At 25.9% G+C, this 26,918-nt stretch overlaps 1 protein-coding gene and 1 long non-coding RNA gene across 4 annotated transcripts in view; one reads left to right on the forward strand and one right to left on the reverse strand.

The window, feature by feature from the left end:
- LOC136985593 (adipokinetic hormone/corazonin-related peptide receptor variant I-like) overlaps positions 1-13,672 on the reverse strand; it is a 102,843-nt gene extending 89,171 nt beyond the window's left edge. The window contains exon 1 of one of the 3 annotated variants that reach the window (XM_067282915.1): positions 13,067-13,672. In XM_067282915.1, the coding sequence (XP_067139016.1) occupies positions 13,067-13,558 (492 nt within the window). In that variant the 5' untranslated portion in view covers positions 13,559-13,672. The remainder of the gene's footprint in view (positions 1-13,066) is intronic. The other 2 variants (XM_067282913.1, XM_067282914.1) reach the window with 2 other exon arrangements.
- A 968-nt stretch (positions 13,673-14,640) lies between these two features.
- Positions 14,641-26,852, forward strand: LOC136985537 (uncharacterized). The gene is made up of 3 exons (XR_010882356.1): positions 14,641-14,717; positions 26,350-26,427; positions 26,798-26,852. It is a non-coding gene; the product is annotated as an uncharacterized lncRNA (long non-coding RNA).
- Positions 26,853-26,918: the final 66 nt, after the last annotated feature.

Genomic DNA, 26,918 nt, shown 5'->3' on the forward strand with positions numbered 1-26,918 from the left:
ATTTTAAAATCATTATAAGTAACTTCAAGAAGTAATATTTCTTTATACGTCCAGCAAACATTTTTTGAGCTTTATTTAAATTTCTTCAAGCTTCTTGAAAATTATTGTGTGTCCCTACTTAGGAATGGCATCAAATCGTTTTCTTTTCGGCATTGATTTAATTTTGAGAACAAGAAAATAGTCTTTAAAGAGTAGTTCGTGAGAATATGGAGATGAACGACATTGCAAAATTACATCGTCTCAAAAAGATTTATCGTCATTGCAGAGAAACAATGCGTTGTATGTGACATATTCTCTTATTGTTCGAAACTAAAACTTTATTTAATAAATTACCTCAAATAAATGGTAAAAATTTATATAAAACAAGTACATTACTTGTAATATTGATTCATAAGTTTCATAGGAAGGATGTTTAGACATGTAACTTGTAACAAAATATAATGTCGAGCTTTTTAACTCCATCACTGACAATTAAAAACAATTCGCAACGAGCTGCGTAACTTTTCCGGCAAGAGTTAAAATACTGTGTGGTGCCATCTGTTATGAGATCTTATTTTAAAAGTTTTTATATTATTAATTATTATAAAATCACAAAAATAGCTTAATTTTGAAAGTAGAAATGAGTTTTATAAAAAATTAGAAATGTTAATAATGAGTAAACTTATCATTAAGTCCGACTTCCTGTATCTCCCCATCCCATGACGTTTAACCACTAAAATTTAATAGAACAAAACTGCCTGATACACAAACCTTCCTGCAAAATTAGTAGGTTCTTACAGTATAAGCTTGCATTGAACAATTTTACATAATTTTTATGACCTCAGTTCCAGAAATTAATTGCCAAGTTTATATGCGCAATATACATTATTAAGCACGAATCGACATTTATTCTACTTTTATAAAGTAAGAGATGAATTTCCCTATATTTTAATAAAATTGAATTTTATAAAATAATTTATCATTCAGAGAAAGATTTTAAAAATTGATATGTATTAAAATTGATTTTTTAATATATCAATAGAATAAACTATATAAAAATATAAATGCAAATGTGAACATTTCACATTTCTTAAACGTAATTATTTAAAAATATAAATTAAAAAGTCCAGCAACGAGTTGCTTAACTTTCCCGACAATATTTGGTAGCGTCATCTGTTATCATGTTTTATCTAACAACTTTTTATATTTTTAATTGTTATAAAATGGCAAAAGCTTTATTTTGAAGATAGGGATAGATTTTATTTTAAAAGAATGTAAATGCTATTAACGAGTAAAATCGTAATTAAGTCTGAGCTTACTCGAGATATAACACAAGATCCCCTCTATCTTCCCACTCATTTGACCTTTAACCACCAAAATTTAATAGCATCAATCTCCCTAATACCTAAACCTCCCTGCAAAATTTCAGAAACTTTTGACAAAAATCACAGAAGTTATTAAGCTTCAAACAGGGTGAACAAAATCACGTCTTCCCCAACACTATAACATCCATACATAGATGAAAAAACCCCGATTTTTTTTTTTTTTTTGCATTTTCCGACATTACAAGGTCCTGAGTCCAAAAGCGTAAAAATATTCATTTTTTGACTAGTCGCCATACTTTTCCTCTCTTATATATAACATCTAGGAAAATAAAAATGCACTATAATCACTTTTCTTTTGTAAAGTTGTATAATGCTACTGGCGCATGCTTTCTCTCTATTGACATTTATAAAATACAAGCGAGTCGGGACGAAAAGGTAATTTATGGACACATTTGCAAGTCTTTCGAACATATCAGCACTTCTACAGTGCCAATCTTTCTAATTCTACTGCTTTGTTACACAAACCATTAATTTGTCCAGTGTAAAATTCAAGTAAATAGGAAGTTCACGTGTCTCTAAGTTACACTTATTAGCGAAATTTCTAAATACTGCACACAAGTTTCTTTATAATTAGATGAGAACTTTGATAAATTTTAATTACACGCTTGTAGGGTTTGGAATCGCTAGGCGAGCGATTTCCGCCCTGGTTTATTATAACGAACTTTCATAACGGAAAAGCCGTTAGGATCGGCCGTTGGAAACGACCGTTAGAAGATCCGTTGTGTTTCAAATCGACGACAGACAGACGATTGGCCGGCGGGAAATGACCGTTGGCGGCCGTTGTGGAAGAATTCAAATTTGATTGGCGGACGATTTGAACGTTGGGACTATTTAAGCCGTAGTTTCGGCGGGAACGGGGGTTCGTATCGTGAGCTCGTATCGTGAGTTCGTTTCGGGAAGATCGGATCGGATTGGGATCGTCGTTATCGAAGTGCTAACTAACTCTCTCGTTGGACGCCGCGGAAATCTGGGGAAAGTAATCTCCAGTGGTTGAGTACGAACTTGTTCCTGACTCGGAGGTTTTGTAATTACAAGTCTGTTTGATCGTAAGAAGTTCTTTCGACGAACGTGTACGGGAATAGTCGGTTGTCGTTGGATTAGTGTTTGTGCATATGTAATTGTGACTCTAATTTGTATTATTTTGTACATTTTACTGTAAATATAAACTTTGTGTTTCGTTAAACCGACTGAGAGGTTATATTTTGAACATTACTACGCTAGATAATAATAATTGAGAGCATTAGTTTTGAATAATGCAAATCTAATAATTTAATAAGGACTATAAATACTTTATTGCTGTTTTAACGGTAATTAATTTTAATTATTTTATCTTATATTACGGATTAAATCCCATATAGAAACTATTTTAAATATTTTTATCGATTTTAAATTAATTTAAAAAAAACTAATATTACACTGTATTAATATATAATTTGTACAGTACTATAAAATATTATATACATTAAACAATACGTGCAATATAATACATATATGTATTATAAATATTGTAATAATGTTTACAATGCTATCTATAATATAGTCTACACCAAATCATAGACAAAAATATATTTCATTTTATACAATTAAATATAAATTTTAAAAATTATTATTATATACATTATACAACAATATGTCATTAAAAGTACAATGTAATCTCTATAACATTAAATGTGCCACTTTTTTATATAAACATGAAATACTGACAATGTCAATATCTTCCTTATTCAATTCAGAAGTAAAACATATGTTTATAATTTCATTTCATCTAGCGTGAGTTATCAGAAATGAAAGAAAAAACCAGCGAGTTGCTCAACTTTCCTGGCAACATTTAAAATTTTGGTAGCGTCATCTGTTATCATATTTTATTAAAATCTTTCTATATTTTTAACAATTATAAAATAGCAGAAAGTTTAATTTTCAGGGTAAGGATGAGTTTCGTAAAAATTTGTAAATGCTAATAACGAGTAAAATCGTCATTAAGTCCGACCCTAGTGGAGGTACACAGGACCCCATTATCTTCCCACTCCCTCAACTTTTAACTACCAAAATTTAATAGCATCAATTCACCTAATAAACAAACCTCCCTGTAAAATTTCAGAAATTTTCGACAGAAAGCACAGGTGTTATTAAGCTTCAAACAGAGTGAACAAACTCGTGCTCCCCTCCCACACACACAATAACATCCATACGTACAGAAATTATCGTCCAATTTTTTTTCTTTTGTATTTCTCGACGTTTCAAGGTGTCCTGAGTCCAAAAATGTAAAAATCTGTGGGGTCATTTTTTGCCGTATTGCCATACTTTCCTGTTTTATAACAGCCGTGAAAGTAATATAAATTACAGCATCATACGAAATTTTCGATAGTTAAAGAACTAACAAACTACTTTTAGGTTATAAATCATTCAAATTTTCAAACATGACAGAAAAACATGTTTATCATATCTTTCGAATTTTATAAAAGTAAGTAACAAGCTGATGTATTTACATTATACACATCTTTCTACACTAATTTTATCTAAAGTGAACTGTAAACAAGAATGACAAGTTTAATGAAGAATGCTGTAAGTTTATTGAAAACTAAAGGATTTTCCAGATGTTCTAAACATTTTGTACAAATTTTTTTTCTCTCTCCAATAGAGAAATTAATGCTTTGTAAGTACTTTAAAGTATAAGTGAGATTAGAGATTAGTCATTGTAACAAATAATAATAATTATTGTTTGTCATAACAACATAAATTTTCCTTAAATGAAAGTTAATTAAATGTAAACTTTTAATATTTATTTTAAAACTTAATTATAATTCTATTATTTTATTTTATTTAAATCCAAACAAATTAATTATCCGATTTTAAATTAATTGAGCATGTAATTAATAAAGTATACTTTGAATAAATTTTACAACTTAAAATCAATTACACGAATAAGTACATTTATTAAAATAATTTATTCTCTCTTGTAACAGTAAAATTGCTTGTGTTCACTAATTAATAAATAAATAAACAAGGTTTTTTTAAAAGAAACTTTAAAGTTTTTATATACATTTACAATGGCATTTTGTAATTATTTACAGATAAAGTTGATAAACATTTAATGTGTACTTTGATGTGTATGAAGTGGAATTTATGAGAGAGAATTAGTAATAACATCTACTGATTGCATTCCACCACTATGGTTACCAAAACAGTGTATGGAATTGCAAAGTATGGCTCGACAACTAATTCCTTTATTGATTAAAAGAACGCATGATGCCAAATAACTATTAGAGATAACATTTCTGTTATAATATTATAATAGTTGTATAATTACTTAAGCATATAATTATAGTCTTTGATGGAAATTATTGTTCTGATAGCAATTTTCTCATAATATAAATAACTTTTAAGTTTTTTTTTCTACTTTTTACACTAAAGCTAATATACACTATTAGTTAAACGCGTTAAACTGCTTATAAAACATGCCAAAACTAAGTTTAATAAATTTACTTATAAAATAAAACTTGTTTTTTTTTCCTAGAAAATTTCATTTATATCTTATATAAAAACTGTTATTATACAAGGAAAAGTTTTTCTTTAAAATCTTTAAATGTCTGACTAAAACTTCTCACATATAAACTTTTTACGCTTCGGTTCATTTTCTATATATTAAAATACAGCGTGATCATTATTAAAGATAGGTTTTTAGGGCTCTCTGTAGAAAGAACTATGGGCAAGCAAATTTCGTATACAAGTCCCGGGTATTAAATTTCGGAAAAATAATTTTACTTTAAAATTTGGCCATTAGGAGAAAATTTAGCGCTGCTGCTCTAATGTGCATATTACGTAAGTTTTTTAACGAATTTCGTGAGTTACGAATTATAATTATTAAGTTTAGTAATAGATGGCGCCTAACGCCAAGCTCTAGTGCCAAATTGTCTTATTAATTATTTATTTATTATAGCCGACTCTAGCTCGATAATTCGGCTCTTGTGGATGTATAGCTTTGTAACGGATTAGTCGTTATTTATTTATTTATATCAATAATTTGATTTTAATTATAAATGAGATTTATCGGTGTGGAGTATGGAATTGACAAGGAAAGTTTAACATGTAACGCACAATCGAACAAAATGAGCACCACGACTATTTATCTGTCAAATAATTGTTACAAATTTAATTAGAACGCGTAACTAAGAAGACAGCAGCGCCAAATTTAGCCGAAGCGGCTGAATTGCAAAGTAAAATTGCTTTCTTGAAAATCAAAACCGCATACTCAGGACATTGTGTACACCAAATTTTGTTCAGATTTACCAAATAATTCTTTCTGAAAAGAGTTTTGAACACCCGCTCTTTAATTTTGAATTTGAATTTTATTTATTTTATTTTATTATTATTATTTTATTTTTTCAATATTTAATATCGAATTTTTTTCAACCTATACAACCTTAAATATAATCACGTATTTAGTCTTTTAGTTTTATATATATATAAAAAAAACTACGATTTCTACGAAATTATATTTAAAAAATCAAATATTTATTTAAAGTAGTTGCAAAATATAGAATATTTTTGATGACATTTAAAATTTTTAAAAATTAATTTTGGATTTTTATTTTTAAAATTTTAATATAATAAAAATAAAAATTGCAGCTTTTTCTTAAAAATAAAATTTCTATAATTAAAGTTTTTATATATTTTCTGTGATTATTTTTTTAAAATTAGACTACTTTTTTTTAGTTGTTATCAATACGTTTTTCGTTATTAAATTACAGTATATTAAATATATTTTCCTTTGAAAAACTATGAACAGAAAAGAAAATAATAACTGTAGTTTCTTTCGAACTCTCACTCCATCAATTCCGCTATATCTGGTTCTATTCTTAGAAAGGTGCAACACACGGTATACCACGCTCGCAGTTGATACTCAATATCTTACTGTACCAAAGAAATTTTTCCTAATAAATTTAATCTTAATAAAGTATATTTTAAAAAAATGTGTGAATGTTTAGGAAGCAGTTAGATGGAAACAAATCTAACAAAATTTAATAACCTTATCATTACTATTTCTCTTGCTTATCTGGAAACATAACATACGTACGGGTACGTATAAGCTATAAATGATAAGTTAATGTAAATCTATCACCATTAAATTAATAGGCTAATGTATCATTCGATACGATTAATGAAACTGATTGATGGCATCGTCTCAATTTTAATTGATTTTCTGTTAACCCATCAGAAAATAACTCTTTGATTTGAGATTTTAATTTATTGAATCATTTAAAGATTTAAATTGTATGTTTTAAAAGAAATTTTGCTGAGTGTAGAATATATGTTAATACGAGCAATTATTTATTGTGACTTCGTCACAATGACGTGCTGTAATTTTTAATTTATTTAACTTAAATTATACGCTCTCCACCTAAAATTAGTAGTGTCTTGCCCTTGTAAATCATACTATTCCTGTTATTTATAGAGTCGTGCTGATCATCTATCTAACTCCTTTCAAGGAAAAATTTGAGTTGAAATAACGTGACTTCCATTGCAAAGCCGATGTTCGTATATAGTTAATCAGGACAGATAGACAAACTGACTGACTGAACGACAGTGGAAATTTATATATCTACAATTTTTTCAAATTGCAGCCCAAAAATTTATAAAAATGAGCAAGTTATTTTCTAGTAGCTTCGATGATATTTTCATTGAATTATGGTAAACTTTGAAATATATTAGGTTTAAAATATAAAATATTGGGTAGATTAGGATCTATCATAATTCAAAATAATGTATTTTTGCTTTGCAATTTGGAAAGATTAGATGTTATAATAATGTTGTTTCAAGAAACCATTAAATTTTAATATTTAAAATTAAATGGAATAAATAAAAATAATAATCGAGATACTTCTTTAGTAATAATTAATCTAAAGAATACTGTTATTTAGTGATCCTAATGATTTACGCAAGTATTTCCCTATGGCATCACGAAGAATCATGTCTACTTTCAGCTCAATGTGACATTAGTCATTGGGCTTTTAATCTGGATTGCTAATGACCAATAGTTTTGATGCAAAAAACAAAAAGTGAAAGATTCACCCAATTTATTTACCAAAATTGACCTTTAGAATATTCACAGTGTAATTTCTATGTCGTTCCGAATGAGGACGAGAGACGACATTTATTCAATTAATTAGAATACCGAAACTGAATTGAATTTTTTAAAATATATATATATTAGAAAACAGTGATTCTGTTGAAATAAAATCGATTATTGATTAATTTTAGCAAAGTTCTCTGTAAATAAAGGTACAATCTATCATCTTCAAGGAGTTAAAGCTCGAAAATAATTCGATATCCATGTCACATATGTCACCGAATGATTTTATATATATCAGCTTAAAAAACATAGTAATTACCTTTAAAACATTTAAATAATAAATAATTTGATAAATATTAATGATAAATGTTTTTAATTTGTAACCTTTCTTTTCCATTTAAAGTAGAAATTTTGAAAATTAGATTAAAATAGTTTTATTGTAAATAAATATACTTTAGATAAATGTGTAAATTTTAATTATTTACACATTTTCTTACTTTAATTTTTAAAATTATAATTACCTAGATTAATATAAATACATATTTGATTAGATATTAACTTTTGCGCTATAAAGTAGTAAAGTAGTAAATGAATGAATTTAAGTGATCTATTATTAACTATTATTTTTAATTTAAATATATGTTATTTACTTTATTTATTATATAATTATGTTAAATTATACTTAAACAACAGCAAATAATATAGGGTTTATATATATATAAACCCATAAACCCCATATAATATATATATCTTAAGTGTTATATATAATTTAAACAAGACTAAAGCTATTACAAAATTAAACCTGTTAATAATCTTATATGTATATATAAGATTTAAAGTTAACTAATTCTAATTAAATGTAATAAATATTTATTTATTTATTAAATTAGAAAATGCAGACTGCGTCATCCAGATTCGGTTCTTGTCTGGATGATGCAGTCTGCATTTCAATCAGCTATAACAAAAATCACCAAATAATATATATTTTTTCCTTCTCCTTTTTAATTTATATTTAATTTTTTAAATTAATTAATTATGAAAAACAATTTATAGAAATTTATTTAATTTTTAAAAAAATTGAAAATAATTATTTAAATATTAAATTTCATTCAGATTTAAAAGAAATTAAGATTAAATTTTTCGTGTATTTTACATAATATTGTATCATTAACACGTATTTTTTTAAATTAAAAACTGGTGGTCAGACATTTTATTTTGCTTAAAGTTCTCTAAATAGTCGAGGACGATGAATTTATTTTTTTTTCTTTAACGCATACCGAAATTTGCATAAAACATTAAAAATAAAATTAATTTTAGTAATTTAATTTAATTAATTTAAAATTAATTCTAATAAATTTTTAGTTTTACTTCTGTCTAAATTAAAATTTTTAAAATTTATTTAGAAATAAGTATTTTAAAAAGTAGTATCGTTAAATTTTACAACAAGTCGAGACGAATTTATTAGAAATAAATAAAACCAATCAAATTGAAAGGAAAATATTTAGTAAAAAATTAGTTAACATTAAAATAAGTATTTTATATTAATTATAGTAATCACTATAAAGCTTTTATCATAAAAAAGTAGGAGAATCCAGGACGAAAGATAAATTTTAATCGTTATCACGAGACTAGAGAAAATACTTTTTATATTTTTATATCAATTGATACTCCAATCTGTTGGCTACTATACTATATGGTATAAGACATTAAAAAATCTAAATTGCCGTTTTTCCCAAAAATAAAAAAACAAAAACTAGACCATGCTGTGTCCGATATTCCCGTGTGGCACCAGGTAATAGCAAGACAGTACCCGGGGCGACGTCAGGAAGATAGAAAGTGGTCAAAATTTAGCAGACAAAGGAAATAAAAAACGAATTATAATTTATTTACACACATTCATTAGAAAATTTAACAAATATTTAATTATTATAGTTTTAGGTTGACATGATTTGGAGCTGATAATGAGCACGTCAACCTATGAGAAAAACAGAGACACCCATGATTGTCCCAAATCGCCATGTTTGATTCTAACAAGCTTTAGAAAGAGACATTACTCTACTTACATCTTGATATATAATAAATAACTAGGATAAAACATATTATAACCCTTATATATATAGGTATATCTAAAAATTTCATATGATACTTGTGATAAACAAACACTGGCTGGAAGATAAAATCTTTCAAAAACAAAAAGTTTTCGGCTGCAAAAAAAAAAATCGTGGACGAAAACCAGAGCACGTAACATACGTCATAATATGCTACTGATAGGAATCGTAACAGTGTTGCCAATCTTATAGGTTTTGCACTATTTCATGTCTAAATTTTCCTTACATCTACATTGAATTAGAATATTTAATTAACTTCTTTACATTCGAGAAGTTTGTTTCTTGATTTAATTATTAAAATACATATTTATATTTACTAAGATAAAATTAAACACAATATATTATAAATAGAGATTGGCCAATGTTTTTTTAATAATAAATTTAACTTAAAATAACAGAAAGTTTCATGTTAAATCAAGTCAAAAATAATAATAGTTTTTCCTTTATAATAATTAATTTATTTTAAAAATTTTTTAAAAAGTATTTCTATAAATTTATTTGAATTAAAAATAAAATTTAAAACTGTTATTTTATTATTAAATTTAATCCAGATTTTACAAAAACTATATTATATAATTTAGTAATTCGAGTGTAACATTTTATATAATAAAATAATTGAAATTATTTATTTATTTTTTTTACTAAATATTTTAAAAGTATATTTGATAAATAAATAAGCTTTAATATAATATTAAACATCATAAATTTTAAAAGAAAATTGTTAAATTTGAGTAGAATTTCACTCTAAATTTGAAGTGGTGAGTCTAAATAAGTCATAAATAAAAATTTATATGAAGAATATGAAAACCCAAAGTTACATAAAATAATTTTGTTTTTTCTAATCCTGAACACTTAATTTTACTATTGAATTTTATATATACAATAGAAAAACCCTTTAATTATTTATTCTAAGATTTATTATTTGTTAAAAATTAATTTTAAGTTTTAATAAATCATAAATTTGTTTTAAAAAAACTATAATTAAACTCAACACATAATTAGATTTTCCTCTTTACATATTAGTATGCATTGAGCTGAATTTAGGTCAAAATATAAACAATTTTTTATTTAAATTATGCATTTAGGAAAATTTTAAGTTTTATTAATATATTTTTATAATTTTTTTTTTCAAATTTACTTCGAATAAACAGATTATTCTACGATTCGATGAATTTTAAACTACTTTCAAATAAGTAAATGTATATAAATATTCAATATTTAGAAATTGCATATATATTTAAAGATTTAATGTGAAAAAATAAAAGGAAGTATGAGAAAATCAGAATTATTTTGTAGGGTTTTCCTCTTAAAGTTACATGTTCAGAACAAGTTTGAAAGTTTTACTCAATCATTCTTTCTTTTTTAATACAAATTCTCAAGGTTAATTCAAAAATAAATCATGTTTAATTCCTCTTCTGTTGAAATTCATTCAACAATAAATACTAGTAGACTTATCTAAATATTAAAACAAAAATTTTAAAAACTTTTAATCGTGTTTATCTTATAGATTTTTATATTATTTATTTATTTTAATTTGATAAATATATTTATCATATTCCAATTTGGCATTCTTGTTTTTCGTACTTAAAATTGGTCGAAATTCCGAAAATAAAACGAGAAAAAGTAGAGGAATTCTTTTAGGAATTTCGACTTTAATGGATTATTCAACCTTTGTGCAATTTAAAATATTTATTTCTAATTTTTCTTAATTAATTAATGATTAAATTTATAGCGACGAAAACGCCATTATCGTTTTAATTAAAATCATGAAGAAATATTAAAGGAAAATGCATAATATGCTAAATTCTTAGAGCTGAAATTTTTAGATTTATTGTTATTATTATTTAATGTGAATATTCAAATTTATGGATATATATATATATATATATATATATATATATATATATATATATGCATTATATTCTCGAGAAATCTTCGATCTACGTTATGTTCTATCGAATGAATCAAAATGTGAGATACGATAAGGGATACTCTAGCTGCCTTACATCAAGGATGAATGTCGACTGTCGATGGAAAAAGTCGATTTTGACTTACATTTCCTTTTGAAACAACAGTAAAAAATAAAAATAAATAAATATTATATTCGAATTGATACCTTACACTGTTTTTATTATAAATCGTTTAAGTTTTCTTTAATTTTTTTAATGAAATAACTATCGAAAATATCAAATAGATTTAATTAATTTGTAACATTTTTTGGAATTTTTCTTTTCATTGCTCAGTATAATTTTTTTTCATGTGTATTCGATCAGAAATTGGATCGAATGTAGAATAAGAATTATCATTTATTTTATGAATTTAGTAAGCCTTCTTTCCATTGAGATTCAGGTAAAAAAAAATCAAAAAATAAATTTAAAAACAAATGTTATTTTCTTACGTTTTCGTTATAAAAGAATTGCTGGAGAGAAACTATTTTACTTAGAAACAAATAAATATATAAAGAGAATTATTACATTTTTATAAATAATTTACTTTTTCGAATTATTCCTTTAAACTTACGATGATGACGACAAATGTACACAGAGGTTAAAACCACAATAAAAATCTTCCTGCACGTGGAACATCTCTTTTGTTTCTAAAGCTCTAAATATGAATGTATTGTATTTTAAATTGACTTTTAAAGTAAAAGAAGTATTTTTTTTTAGAATTCTTATTTCATTTGTGAATGTATCACCATCACTATCAATTTCGATCTTTTAAGCTTTATTTTCCTTATAGAAATCTTGGAAGTGAAAATATTTTAAAACGAAAATAAAATACTTATTTCATATCAGAATATCTATTACTTTAGAAATTATATATTATTATTATAAACAAAAGAATAAAATAAAATATACAATAATTAAGTTCTGCTATAACAATTTGAACTAGATAAGCTGATGTATACAGATCATCAAGAGCATCTCTACATTTTTATATCAATATAATATACAACTCCCCTATTAAACTTTACTTATTTGTATAATAATTAATCGATATATAGATAATAAATACTCTAAACACTGCTTAATATTAAATAATTAGTGATACACGCCTAAACAGTCGTGTATCACTAATTATTTATAAGGAAGATTTTTAACAGAACGCCCCGTGGGTATTTTCCTTAACCTGTCTCTAGCGATTTCTATAGATTTTGCAGCCTCTAAAAATCCATTCACTTTAAGTTAGCTCTTCCTAAAAACCGAATGATGATTAACATAAACATTCGTAGAAAAAATATATTACATTTTTTGAAATTTAATTGTTGGTGATTTTTAAAACACTTCACTTATCTCAACAGCTATATTTAAAGCTAAATATAGAATGTAGTTATTTCGAACTATATCGATTTTTTCGCTTAAAAATTGACTTCTATACGAAATGCAGGAGAGGAGTATTTAAAAGTTTAGCATTTGATAAATGTATATCGATTATACGAAATATCCGAGTGTAACAAGTAGTAGTCGAGCAAAAGAATTAAATTTGAACCGTAAAAAGCATTAATAAAATAATATAAAACTTACCTGCGGTATGCTGCAAATAATACTGATAACCCAAGCAAACGTGAGCATAATTTTACTTCTACGTTGAGCATCATTTACTTTAAGAGGATGTAAAATTGCAAAATATCGGTCCAAACTTATACATACCAGTACCATACTCGATAAATAAGGCCCGAAAGCTCTTAGAAACAGCATAACTTTACATGCAGTGTTTCCAGCGATCCATTCGACTGTAATTCTCCAACTGATTTCCAAAGGTATCATAATAAAAGTAACAATTAAATCGGCGATTGCCAGATGCATCAACATTAATTTAATCCGTGATTTCCGATGACGATTTCTTAGGAGAGTGATGAAAACCGGTAGATTTCCTGCAGCGGCAACAACAAATAAAAAACTATAAATTACAAGTTCTTTGATAGAATCTTCATTAAAAGTTAAATAATGCGGTAATTCTTGAAGAGAATAATTAAGAGTATAGTTTAATAAACTGTCGTTATCTGAGTATATCATGGTTGTTTAACTTGGTCGCATCTGACTTTCCATGATGTGTACCGATCTGAGAGAACTGTTCGAATGGTCGTGTGTGTGCTATGCAGCTCCTCTCTATCTAGTGATACTGCTTGTGCACAACTGTGGTTGGTTGCGAGTAAACTGTTCGATTAATTTCCCGTGTTTATTACAATTTCTCTTCATTTTTTTTTTCTTTTAATTCATTTCATTCTAATATTTAATGGTGAATAAAAAATATTTTCTGATTATATATATATAATTAAATTATTTATTTAGTCAATACTTTAAATGTAAATATTTCCATTTAAAAATATATTTTAGAACTTAGAATAATAATATTAAATAAAAACGAATTATTAAAAAAATTTAGTTATTACTTTAAATATATTAAGGTATATAATATATTTAGGGATAATTTATATACAAAGTTATAGAAAATAAACTTAAAATGCTGCTTATACATTCAGTATAGTGTAAAGATGTAATCTTAAAGGGTGCACTAAGAATAGGCTTATGTAAATTACTTTTTTAGATAAATCTAATAAAATTTATAAATAAAACATTCTTTATTTGTATCTTAGTATTATGTATTCATGTAAATTTTCAAATGGATAAATAAAGAAAATTTGGAATAAATATTTAATGTATTTATTTCTGAGGGTGGCATTAACCGTCTCTTCTCACTAAATATGCCTATGTAACATTCCCAATATAATATTACTACTGAATATTATTTACCTTATAAATTTATTTTTTAGATTTAAATTAATATATATTACGATTTTAAATATATAAATGAAAAAAATATTTCATACTATTTAAAATTGCAAAGCCAAATTTAAAGGCACTTGAGAGAAAAAACAAATTTAAAACAAGAGGTGTTACTTTTATTTTGAATATAAAAATTATTAATTTTTAATTTGAAAATATATTTATTATAAATGAAAGGTAGAAATAAGCAATAAATATAATAAAAAACAAAAAAAATGTAAGATTTTTTCGGTAATTATTTCTAAAGTAGTAACAATAGCGATCAATCAATGACACAGAGAAAATTATTATTATTATTATTTTTCAATAATGAATGTTTCTGATAGCACTTGCAGCAATTGTTCAGATTCTGCTATTACTTTTATAATGGCAAACAAATATTAATTAGGTACACTTAAAGAAACTTAAAACAATTATTTTTTTATAATCTAATGAACATTGTCTGGTAATTTTGATTATTAAATAACTCCTCAACCCAGATTTTTGGACTTAGAACTCCTTGAAACGTCGAGAAATGCAAAAAAATCTGGGGTAATTTCTGTATGTATGAACATTAGTGTGCGTGTGTGTGCGGGGGGGCAAAATTTAGTTCACCTTGTTTGAAGCTTAATAACTCCTGTGCTTTTTGTCGAAAATTTCTGAAATTTAGCTGGGAGGTTTGTTTATTAGGCGGATTGATGCTATTAAATTTTGGTGGTTAAAGGTCGAGGGAGTGGGGAGATAGAGGGGAGTCGTTTGTCACATTCTCCAGTAAGGTTGGACTTAATGATGATATTACTCGTTATTAACATTCACAATTATTTATAAAACTCATCCCTACTTTCAAGATTAAGCTTTTTGCTATTTTATTATAATAGTTAAAAATATAAAAAGTTTTTTAATAAAATATGATAACAGATGGCGCCACCAAAGTTTTAAATGTTGCTGAGAAAGTTGAGCAACTCGTTGCTGGTTTATTATTGAAGGGTTATCACGCACTATATAAACTTTTAATGTCTGACATACCTTCTAAAATGATTTCGGAATATTTAGGAAGCATATAAAGCATTAAAGATTTCAAGTGTATAATAACCCTTTAATAAAAAGTGTGTACTACGTATTTGTATAAGTATATTGTATTATAAACGAAATTTATATTAATTGTTAATATTTAATATTTTTACTAAGAATAATATAATTTGATAGGTTATTAATATATTTTAATCAGTATTTTAACTTAAAGTTTTATTATCGAGCTACACATTTCACAGATTATCGAGATTTTTGTCATAGTCATAGTCTTTTTTAAATCGATCCGGATGAGATCGTTTGAGATAGCTGTAAAATATTCTGATAAACGAAACGAAATATATATAAAAATAATAAGAATTATAAAATCAAATCATTCCCACAAATATATATATAAAAAGTTTTAAAACATCTTCAATATTAATTCAGTTTAATCTGCGATTTTATTACACGTCTCGAAGGAATCGCAATTTATATTTTCAAGAGATCAACGACATTTATATAAAATCTGATAAACGTGTCCGCAATAAATCGAAGGTTGCAACTGAATCGTAATAAGTAGTGTCACTAGATATGTTGTTTAATAGACTAATGTCTCTTGTGATTGATGCTATTAACCTTCTGTGAAAACTATTACCTTCTTCGATAGTGAGGAATCTCGTAAATTTCTATGAGTAACAATAATTGAATTTTTTAAAATATTAAGCTAATAAACATAATCTGATAAATTAAAACGTATTTTATATATTTTTTACAATTCCCCTTCTTCTATAGAACTGAAGGGTTCAACAAACCTGTGGTTGTAGCTAAGTGTAATTCTTTATTTGTGCTTTTGTTTATATGGGAATGTAAGTCTTCGTGTAAAGAAACATTTTTTAAATATTCCTCGAAAAAATAAAGAAATATTTTCGTATTGAAGCGACATTGAAGGGTCGTTTAAGTTCTATCTGGTTACTATGACAACATATTGCTCTAACTTATTACGATTTTACATCACTTCAGACGAATATATTCGAATGTTTAAATTTCTTGTCATGAAATAACATTAAATTCTTTTACACTGTAATTTATTGATAATTTCTGACAATTAATACACAAGTCCACGTAAAGTCCTATAATTTTCCTTCAAAAAAACCTATTAAATGAGTTTAATTTTACAGATTATTCAAACTTGAAAGGAAATTTTTAAAGATAATCACATAAATTTATAAAAACGAAAGTTTAATTACAATCTAACTGTTTAATTAATAATAATTCAATAACAAGCAATTATTATATACATTTTATTTTTACGAGAGATGAAGCAAATCATACTTTTATATCATTAAATGACAGGAATATCAGAGAGGGGAGAAAACCCATTAAAACTCAAAGTCCAGCTGCAACAATGAGTCAAAGTCAAGCTTGGAATACTCGTCAAACGAACCAGCATCTGTTACCTTGTACATAGAAAAAGGTCAATGATTCTTTTTGCAATTAAAGCCACGTTTATCTACGATAACTGGCAGTTAGTAGACAAGTGAAAATTCAAATTTCAAAACTTTATCAGACTATAAAATAATCAATAAATTGTTTGACATGCCTTTGACTAATGATAATTTATCGTCTCATTAATACATCAAATGTGTTAACTTTAGTAAGTTTAATTTCTATTCTTTCAATAGATTATCAGTGGAATTTTAAATGTATTTTCGTTAACTAAAGACGTAAACACCATATTTTTCAATGTATTAATCAGCACTTTACGGTTAAGAGATTATATGGAATAAAGATATCGGCTATAAATTTTATTTTAAAATATATTTTAAAAAAATACTAAAAAATTGATTAAATATTTTTCTTTTACATTTATCTAAGATTATCTAAATAGAAAATTAATACGGGGAACATTCGAACTACTTTCTATAAGCCTATTTATTTAAGGAAAAAATTACATTAATAAATTTCTTTTTATTTTATAACAATCATTTTTTTTTATATTGGAAATTCCGAAATTTATGATTAAATTTTAGATTAAATTTTGAAAAATACTGCAAATAAAATGATTTTTAAAAGATATAAATCAAATAAGTTATTGCTTCTGAAGTTAATATTTAGAATTTTTAAAAAATAAAGTAATAAAGTAATGCTTTATATTGAGCTGAATACGTGAGGATTTTATTACGCCTTATTTACTTTAATTTAATCTTATTCACTTATTTCACTATTTAAAAATAAATGTATTTAAATATAGTTTTAGATTTCGTAACGTCTAATAGTTCCACTAAAATACTTCTTAAATTATCATCAGTTTTGTAACTAAAACTGATTTCAAAACAGGCCAATGTAAGAAAAACATTAGCAACGAGTTGCATAACTTTCCCGGCGACAACATTCAAAATCGCGTGTGACACCGTATGTTATGATATTTTAATAAAAGAAACTTAATTTTTATAAAATGGTAAAAAGATTAATTTTGAGGGCAGAGACGAGTTTTATTTTTTTAAAATTATAAGTGCTAATAACGAGTAAAATATTTATTAAGTTCGACTCTACTCGAGATACGATACACTACCAATTCTATCTGCTTATCCTCTCGCCCTTTAACCTTAAAAATTTAACAGCATCAATCTGCCTAATACATAAACCTCCCTGCAAAAGTTCAGAAATGTTCGACAAAAAGCACAGGAGTTGTTAAGCTTCAAAGAGGTGAACAAAATCGTGCCACACACACACACACACACGACACATACAAAACACCTCTAACATACATTAACATCCAATCCATATATACAGAGAAAGCACCCGATTTTTTTTTTTTTTTTTTTTTAATTTCTCCACGTTTTAATGTCCCATGAGTCCAAAAATGTAAAAATCTTTGGAAGGGGAGTCACTTTTTGACCGATTGCCATACTTCCCTTCTGTTATATATAACAGACAGGAAAGTCAAATTGTTCTTTTATAATGTTTTCTATAATTTATATACGTATTTAATACCAGTTTCTGGGTAATCTGTAATGGTTTACACCGACATCTTGACTTCTCGTCATCTTTAAATGCCCGCCATTTTATTTTTAAAACAGCAAAGGACACGAAAGTAATTTTTCTAGTTACATTTACAAAAATATAAACAAAAAACTAAAAAAAATTGCTATCACAACTACATTTTCCTTTTGAAGATAAGAACTTGAGATAGGCGATAGAGCGTATCAAGATATACTGTACAGTAAAAATTATGTGATATGAATAATAATGCAAATGATTCACTAGATTGAAGTACAATACATGCAATCATATAAAATACATTTTTAAAGAAATATAATGTAATGAAAATTTCGATTTTTCAAACTAATAAGATTAAATTTTAAAAGGTGCAGTTTTATAAAGAAATTCTATTTATTTTGCTGTATTTCATGCGATTTTAGATAAATTGAATATACAGAAATAATGATAAAAGAATGTTAACTATATAACTTTTCATCAATCTTTCCTATTCTTCTAGACTATATTCACTATGCATTTATTAAGAGCTATTTACAGAACTTTTCTACAAGAATTTTTTTTCTAATATTGATAAATCGCTATATGAATGCCATAATTTTTTAATATACTTTAATATGCATTACATTAAAATCATTTTTAAAATGTTATTTACAAGTTATTTATTTATTTTTTTAATTTTTGCAGTTAAAATAAATAATTTTTTTAGAATTTTAGAATTATTTTGAATTTATTTTAAAGTTTATACATCTAGAAATCTATAGAATAAATTTGTATTTTAAAAAAAAGAAAATTTTAATCTCTTTCCTCTAGATAATTTCTAGTATTTATTCCCTAAATATTGTAAATTAAAGAAGTATGTAATTATAAATAGGTAAGGCTCTGATTTAAATATAGGATTAATTCTAATCAAATCTGTTTTATTTATTTTTTATATTTTAATTCAATAATTTTATTATTAATAGCATTTTTTAAAACTAGTTTTATAACGATATTCTTAAATACTAAATTCCATTTATAGAAAATAAACTTTAAATTCGATTTGATATTTTAGTCTTTAAATCTTTTAATATTCGTATTTTTAAAAAAATATTTTAAAAACTTTAATTTTTAAGGCTACTTTTTATTTATTGGAAACAATTAAATTCTATAAATTTTACATTATTATTTATTTTAATTCATTAGCTTTTAAATTTCAAACAAGGTCAGGTATTGAATTATTAATAAACACAAAGGAAAGTGAAATTTGAAAATAGAATAAATTAGTTTTATTCATTAATTTCAAAGCTGTTTCATATACATTGATTTTTTTCAAGAAAACTGATTCATTTTAGAAATTAATTTAAACTTCTGAGAATTTAATTATTATGCAACAGATTATAAAATAGGATACAATCACTACAGAAAATTCAATTCGATTTTCTTTCAGTTAATAGAAGTGATTATGCAAGATTACACAAGTTTATTTCATTATATTTTTTTTCTATTAACATAGAGATAAGGTGGGTGTATTCGAGCTGACAATGTAATCTTAAAATTTCACATAAACTACACCTATCTTGTTCAATACACAATGAGATTTTTTTGATAGTTTTCCTGCTTGGTTACATATGATTTTAGATACCGAATGATCGTAATTAAAATACCCTACATTATCCTAAAAACACATTACTACCAAAACGCACTCTCGGCGCTGCAAGCTGCATGATCAATGGTGAATTTTGGTTGTGAAGACACTTATCGACAACATGTTGCAAATTTGGAAACTATGGAAGACTATCACTACACGTGAGATGCATCACAAAGGATCAATTATCGTCGGTTGTTGAACAGTTCTTTCTGCTTCAGAATCTTCAGAATGGAGTAAGCAAAAAGTAGGATACTTTGGTTACCCCAGTGGTAAGTTTTGTTACTAATTTTTTTACGGAATTGTCATGTCCTGAAATGTCGCCTTACCACATTTGATTATATTTGGTCTACTATATACAACTTTAGACAGCACTGATTAGGGATACTTTAATTGCGATCACAATTAAAGTATCCCTGTATACGTATAAAAAAGAAAAAAGAATATTTATAAATTTATACTGTACGCATTTTTCATTTTTATGCTAATATTTTTCTTAAGTTTAATAAATAAAGGCGACTTTTTAAAAGTGGCACAATAAACGGTGTAATTTGAGTATATTGTTTATGAATCAATGTTTAACTCTATTTTTTTAAAAAAATTATAATACAATTGCTTGTATTTTATGAACATTTTTTGTGCACGTAATTTTAGATTAATTCTGTTTACACTACAACTGAGAATAAAAGTTTATGCCACGTGTATCGTTTTTTTTAGTGTCTTCCTCATATAATATAAAATTTTCGTGTCCAAATATAATATTTTTTTAAAAAATCCAGTAAAGAGTTGTTTAACTTTTCCGGCAACATTTAAAGGTGCGTGTGTGACACACGCACTTTAAAAAATTCATTTATTATAATAATTTATTATTAAAAACTTTTTATATTTTTAATTATTATAAAATGGCAAAAAACTTAATTTTGTGGGTAGGGATGGGTTTTATAAAAAAAATTGTAAATAATAATAACGAGTAAACTTGTCATTAAGTACGACCCTACTCGAGATACGAAACACTAACCATTTTATCTTTCCACCGTCGAGCTTTACTACCAAAATTTAATAGCATCAATTCCTCTAATACACAAACCTTCCTGCAAAATTTCGGAAATTTTGGACAAAAAGCACAGGCGTTATTAAGCTTCAAACGGGGTGAACAAAATCGTGCCACCCCCACACACACTCGCATCCATATGTTATCTGTTGTGTTTTTATCAGCTTACATTCGATTCAAACCGGATATTTTATATACAGTATTCTATGATAGAAAATGTAATTTGCAGTTGATTTGGATCTTGAAAATGAAATATTACATTATTTTCAAAGTCTAACGTAAACAATTCGTAGAAAAGAAATATAATATTTATCTCACTATTTAATGTAACAGTAGCCACAAGGAATGGACAAAATGATTTGATATAAATGCGAATTGCTTTACCAGGATACATTTAAAGTAAATGTGGAAAAAGAGCAGTTGAAACAACAATTGGTTAGAAATAATGTTTAATAAATGTAATGAGATTCAATTCATTTAAACTTTTCTTAATTATAATTTCAGAAATGGAACAAGCAATTTTCAAATTTTCATGACGGCGTGTAATTTAATTAATATTATAGGAGAGATAAACGTTAATATATTTTTTCTATATCAGATCGATGGAAAAATTACATTGAATATCACATTTGAAGAGTATTTAACATATTTTGAAAATTTTAAGTATTTACTTTATTCTTTTATTATTATTATTATTATTAATACTGTAGGTTAACTCATAAAATTATAGAGGCTACTTTTATTTATTGATGTAATGTGCAACTACAAGGTAAGTTTATATTATTATTATTAAAACAAGAGATTGAATAGAATAACCATAGTATGAACTTTCTAATGTTTAAGATAAAGTTAAATTATTTTATTAATTCTTATAATTCTCCTTGGTAGATTAATTAAATTATTTTAGTTTAATATTTGAAGTAAGGTCTAAGTACGAAGCTAAAATCTCATAACTGTGTAAAGGTATCTGGCAACATACAAAACAAGCTTTGAGATCTGGCAACACTGAAACAGAAGTTTTCGAGAAGGTCAAGAAGAAAAGACCACGTGTTAACGTCAGAAATCAAAAGGCGGGAAAAGAAACTTTACAACTGTATACGAGAAAATCCTCCTATTTTTGCTTAATTAAGACACACTACTTAACGAAGCTTTAGTATCAAGAACTTTCTACAATTAAATTAAATTTCATATTATTTACATTAATTTATTACTCAACATTATCTTGAATAAGAGGCTATTTTTGTTTCGTAAACATTAATAATTTAATTGAACTACCGAACAATATTTTTTAGTATTTTATACATATTTAAAGCCGTATAGTTTAAAAAATGGCTAAGTACTGTACATCTTTTAAAAAATTGTCTTAACGCTTGATCTTATGTATTTTTCTGCGCTTTTCAATCACCATTGAAAAGTTCAGAATCAACCAAAAATCATAAAGAAAAAATATAAAAATCCAACAACGAGTTGCATAACTTTTCCGGCTGTTATGAGATTTTATTAAAAATATAACTTTTTAATATTAATCATAATAAATAAAATTGTGTGTGGCGCCGTCTGTTATGAGATATTGTTATAAAAAACTTTTTAAATCATTAATTATTATAAAATGGCAAAACTCTTAATTTTGTGAGTAGTAATAAGTTGTATAAAGTATTGTAAATGGTAATAACGAGTAAAATTTTCATTAAGTGCGACTCCTCTCGAGATATGATATGATCCCCTCTATGTCCCCCTTCCTTTGATCTTTGACCACCAAAATTTAATAGCATCAATGTCACTTACATAAAATTTCGTTTCTTAATTTTTATTCCATTATGAGATTTTTATTCCACTACACACACACATATCTATGTGTGTGTGTAGATACATATATTATTTCAGGTATAAATTTTTCGACTTTATTGAGTTCAAATGTATCAAAACATCACGATTCCAAAAATCCGGAGGGTCAAATGTGACACGATTATAATATTATATTATAACAGTCCATGTTACATTAAAACAGCCAAGAAAGTAAAAATTTGAGATGATTACAATACTTTTCTGTGTTCTGTTACAACAGCTGGGGAAAAAAGGAGGATAAAAATTGAAGGTTAGTTTTAAAATAAGCCATATTCACACTCATTATGTTTCAGACCCAGAAAAAGTGGAGTTGGTCTTCTTGAAACTATAGTTTCATTTTTTCTTTGAAAATTTAGATTAAAATTTTTAAAATCCTACTAAAAATCCGTTGAAATCAGTAAGTAGATAATTAATAAGGGATTATTTTATAATTATAAAAAAATAGTTAATTTTTTCCTAAATTTATTATTAAATTAACTGAAATTTGATTAAAATATATAAAACTAGACATTTAATATGAATATTTAATACAAAAAAATGTTCAACATTTGATTACACTCTGTTGTGAATTCTCAGTTGACCTCTAAGACAGGATGTTAATAGCCTTTCTTCCATCAAGTTGTTCGTTTTATTTTGGCATTGCTTTAAGAAAACGAGCAATTATTTATTGTGACATCATCACAATGCCGGGCTGCAATTTTAATCATATATTTAATTAATTTAATTTAAAATATATGCTCTCCACTTCAAATTAGTAGTGGCTTGCCCCTGTAAATCTAACTTTTACTTTAACAATAGAGTCATGCCGGTCATCTATCTAACACCTTTCAGGGGATAATTTTACAATTGAAATAACATGGCTTCTAGTTTGCATCGGAAGTTCTTATATAGTTAATCGGAGTTTCCTGCCCTTAAGGTTTACATATCTGGTCTCGTCATTTATCTATACCTCCATTCACGAAATTAAGGAAAGACGGACAACGGACAACCAACAATGGGAATACATAGATCTACAACTTTTTCAAAGTTCAGTCGTATTTGAAAGAAAAAAATTTAACACATATGGAGAAACTGCTCAGTCATTGCAGAGGAAGTAGTAGAGCCGTACTCCTTTAAGAACTCTATAATTAAATTGTGGCTTCTTGCACATGATGCACCTGCCACTAACAAACCCTGCTTAACAATTTACTTCCATATTAGTCTATCATTTAGCTTCTTGTTTGCTAAATTGTACTAAAGTGTTATTTCAGCAATCTGTTTGTGCTGTTTTGCCAAACTTATCACAACGATTTCGGTATATTATAACACTCTTTTTATTCTTCTTAAGTATTTTTAACAAAATGCATTTCGGACTCGTATCGTTCCTCTTCAGTTGTTTAACAATTGTTAAAAAATTAAACTGTACAAAACAAAGGTACAGATAAATATCACCCGATTTTTACATTACAAAATTACGCCATTAATTTATACACATTAAGGTAACACTTACTTTCGGTGTACATTCCGGGTTATTAAATACACATTTACTATCCAAATCTTCAAAAATGACATTATTAAAATCAATGAAACACAAACCGCAAGATAAGCAAAAATTTAAAATTATAAATAGAGCACGTAGTGAAGAACTTATACCTTACTTTTACAGGGTATTTAAATTTTAGTGTAAGTTCATTGCTGGTTAAAAATTGATACCTAGAGGACTAACAGATTGCTAAAATAATACTTTAGTTCCATATTAGTGTTACAGTTTTTTCAAGCACACTATATTTTCAAATGTCCTTGCGAGACAGAAAAATGTTAGAAAAATTCATTGTATGCAATATAATAATACTATTTGCAGTGTATTTTTTAAATATATAATCCTATAAAAGACATAAAATTCATTCTTACGATGTTAATTTAAAATCAAACTTTTTTTTGTTAATATTTCAAATGGTATTTCAATAAACAATTTTCAACTATAGATACTAATATACCGTATATTTATTTAAATAAAGGCTCAAAAATAGGTAATAGATTGGTCTCGATTATCTGCAAGATTCAAATCTATACTCTTCCAATTATTATTTAAATGCATTTTGCATTAACTACAGTAGAGCATCGATTATCCGATCCCCGATCAACCGTCACATCGGTTAAACGACCGCGTTCTAGTCGGCAAATTCAAGTGTCCGCTAGTGATGTGGCGGTACAATATATGGCTATGTCTTGGCTACTTTAATATTATTTTTGTTAAATTTTTGCGTGTTTTACTGACAACACTGGCTCGACCACGAAAGGGAGGCCAGTATTTAAACGAGGCTTAATTTTATTTAATGATGCTATCCAATTGCTGTTTTTAAAACGTGTGCGAGATTTAGCGGCAAAAAAAATGCAGCTGTGCAGCAAAAGAAAATTTTGGACTTTTTTTTCTAATGTATAGGCCTACTTTATGTAAAATATGTAACCCGAATATATATATATTTTTCAATACAGAGTACAGTACTGTATTTATTTTGTGCAAAATGAAGAAATAATTTTTACGATACAATAGCGACGATTATTATTATTTTTTTTAAATTTGTTAGGCTTATCATCGATTAAAATTTAACACGAAGTATAGCGATATACTAATATACTAATTACATGGGATATACTAATATACTATACTAATAATGTATTTTTTCATACTTTTCGGTTATCCGTTTTTTTAGTTATCCGACCAACCCCAGTCCCAATTGAGTCGGATAATCGATGCTCTACTGTATTTGTTTTCGAGATGTACTCTGAACTAGAATCTGTTTACTAGAACTCGTTTAGTGAGCTGTTATAAGAATGGGGAAGATAAAGGACGAGGATAGCGATGTCCCGATAGTGTAACTAGTTAATATATTTAGAATGAAACTGGAGAATGACATTTGATTTCTCACTTTATTTCTGTAATCGGCTCTTTGTTTATTAATTAATGAAATTAGAAATTAACCCTTCTTTAAATAAAGAGGCATTGAATTTTAATAGCTCTTTACAAACAAATAAGATCTTACTTGGAATATAAAAACGTAAACATATGAAAATAAAAGTAAGTACTGTACCTATTTATTTCTTCTTTCTCTCTTTAATCTCACACTGAGGTAAGATGACCAGATAGATCAGCCATCTCTTTCTTTCATTACACCACTTTTTCTCCATATAATCTTTGAATTAACTCCTCTTTTGTGTATATCTTGCTTAATCATCTCTTTCCAGTTTTTAGTCTTCTCTGTTGCATTCTAATAACTTTCCTCTCATCTGTTAAAATTTCATAAATAATCAATAATTACAATCTAATAATTACGTATTCTAAACACGTAATAAAATTAATTTAAAATAATTCTGCTGCATCTTTAAAATCAATACCAGTTTCAATTTAAATTGATTAAATAAATAAATAAAATTTAATCAGCGTATGTAAAATTATAGAATAAATAAACTTTTAATAAAATTTATCTGATAAATTTCTTAACATTTAGTTAAACATTTTTTTTTTTTCAGACAGTCAGCAGAATTGAATTATTCAAATTTACGTTGAGGCATCTCAGCTCAATGGAGGATAATTTTATTGCATTTCAAGTTAAGTAAAATAATATTTCGAGTTCTGCATGTTAAAATATTGAGTTTAATTCTGAAAAAAAACAAATTAAAACATGTCTTAATGTTTGAACTGTTCTTCATTACATTAATGTATTCGTATATCTGTACAAATGTACATAAATATATAATCATACGACCACTCTGAAATAATTCGACGATGTTTTTCTAATGCAGCAATAAATAAATTATAAGTTTTAGATTCTCTATATAATACAAAATTCTTTCTATTTTTAAAGTAAATATAGTAATATTTTATTAAATTTATATAATTTTTTTCTGCTTTGTACAGTATAAGTTTATACAATAAAATTGGTAGGATGTTACATTTTCTTTTAATTTTATGATTTAGAAAAGAAGAGAAAACCTTAGAAATCTTTAAGTAAATTATAAATAATCAAGTTTTTGGGTAATTAGAATTTATTTATTGTATATATTACATGTAAAATATAATTATATTTTATTAAGGTAAA

Source organism: Centruroides vittatus, unplaced genomic scaffold (genome assembly GCF_030686945.1).
Source record: "Centruroides vittatus isolate TY-2023 unplaced genomic scaffold, ASM3068694v2 contig_971, whole genome shotgun sequence".
NCBI lineage: Eukaryota > Metazoa > Arthropoda > Arachnida > Scorpiones > Buthidae > Centruroides > Centruroides vittatus.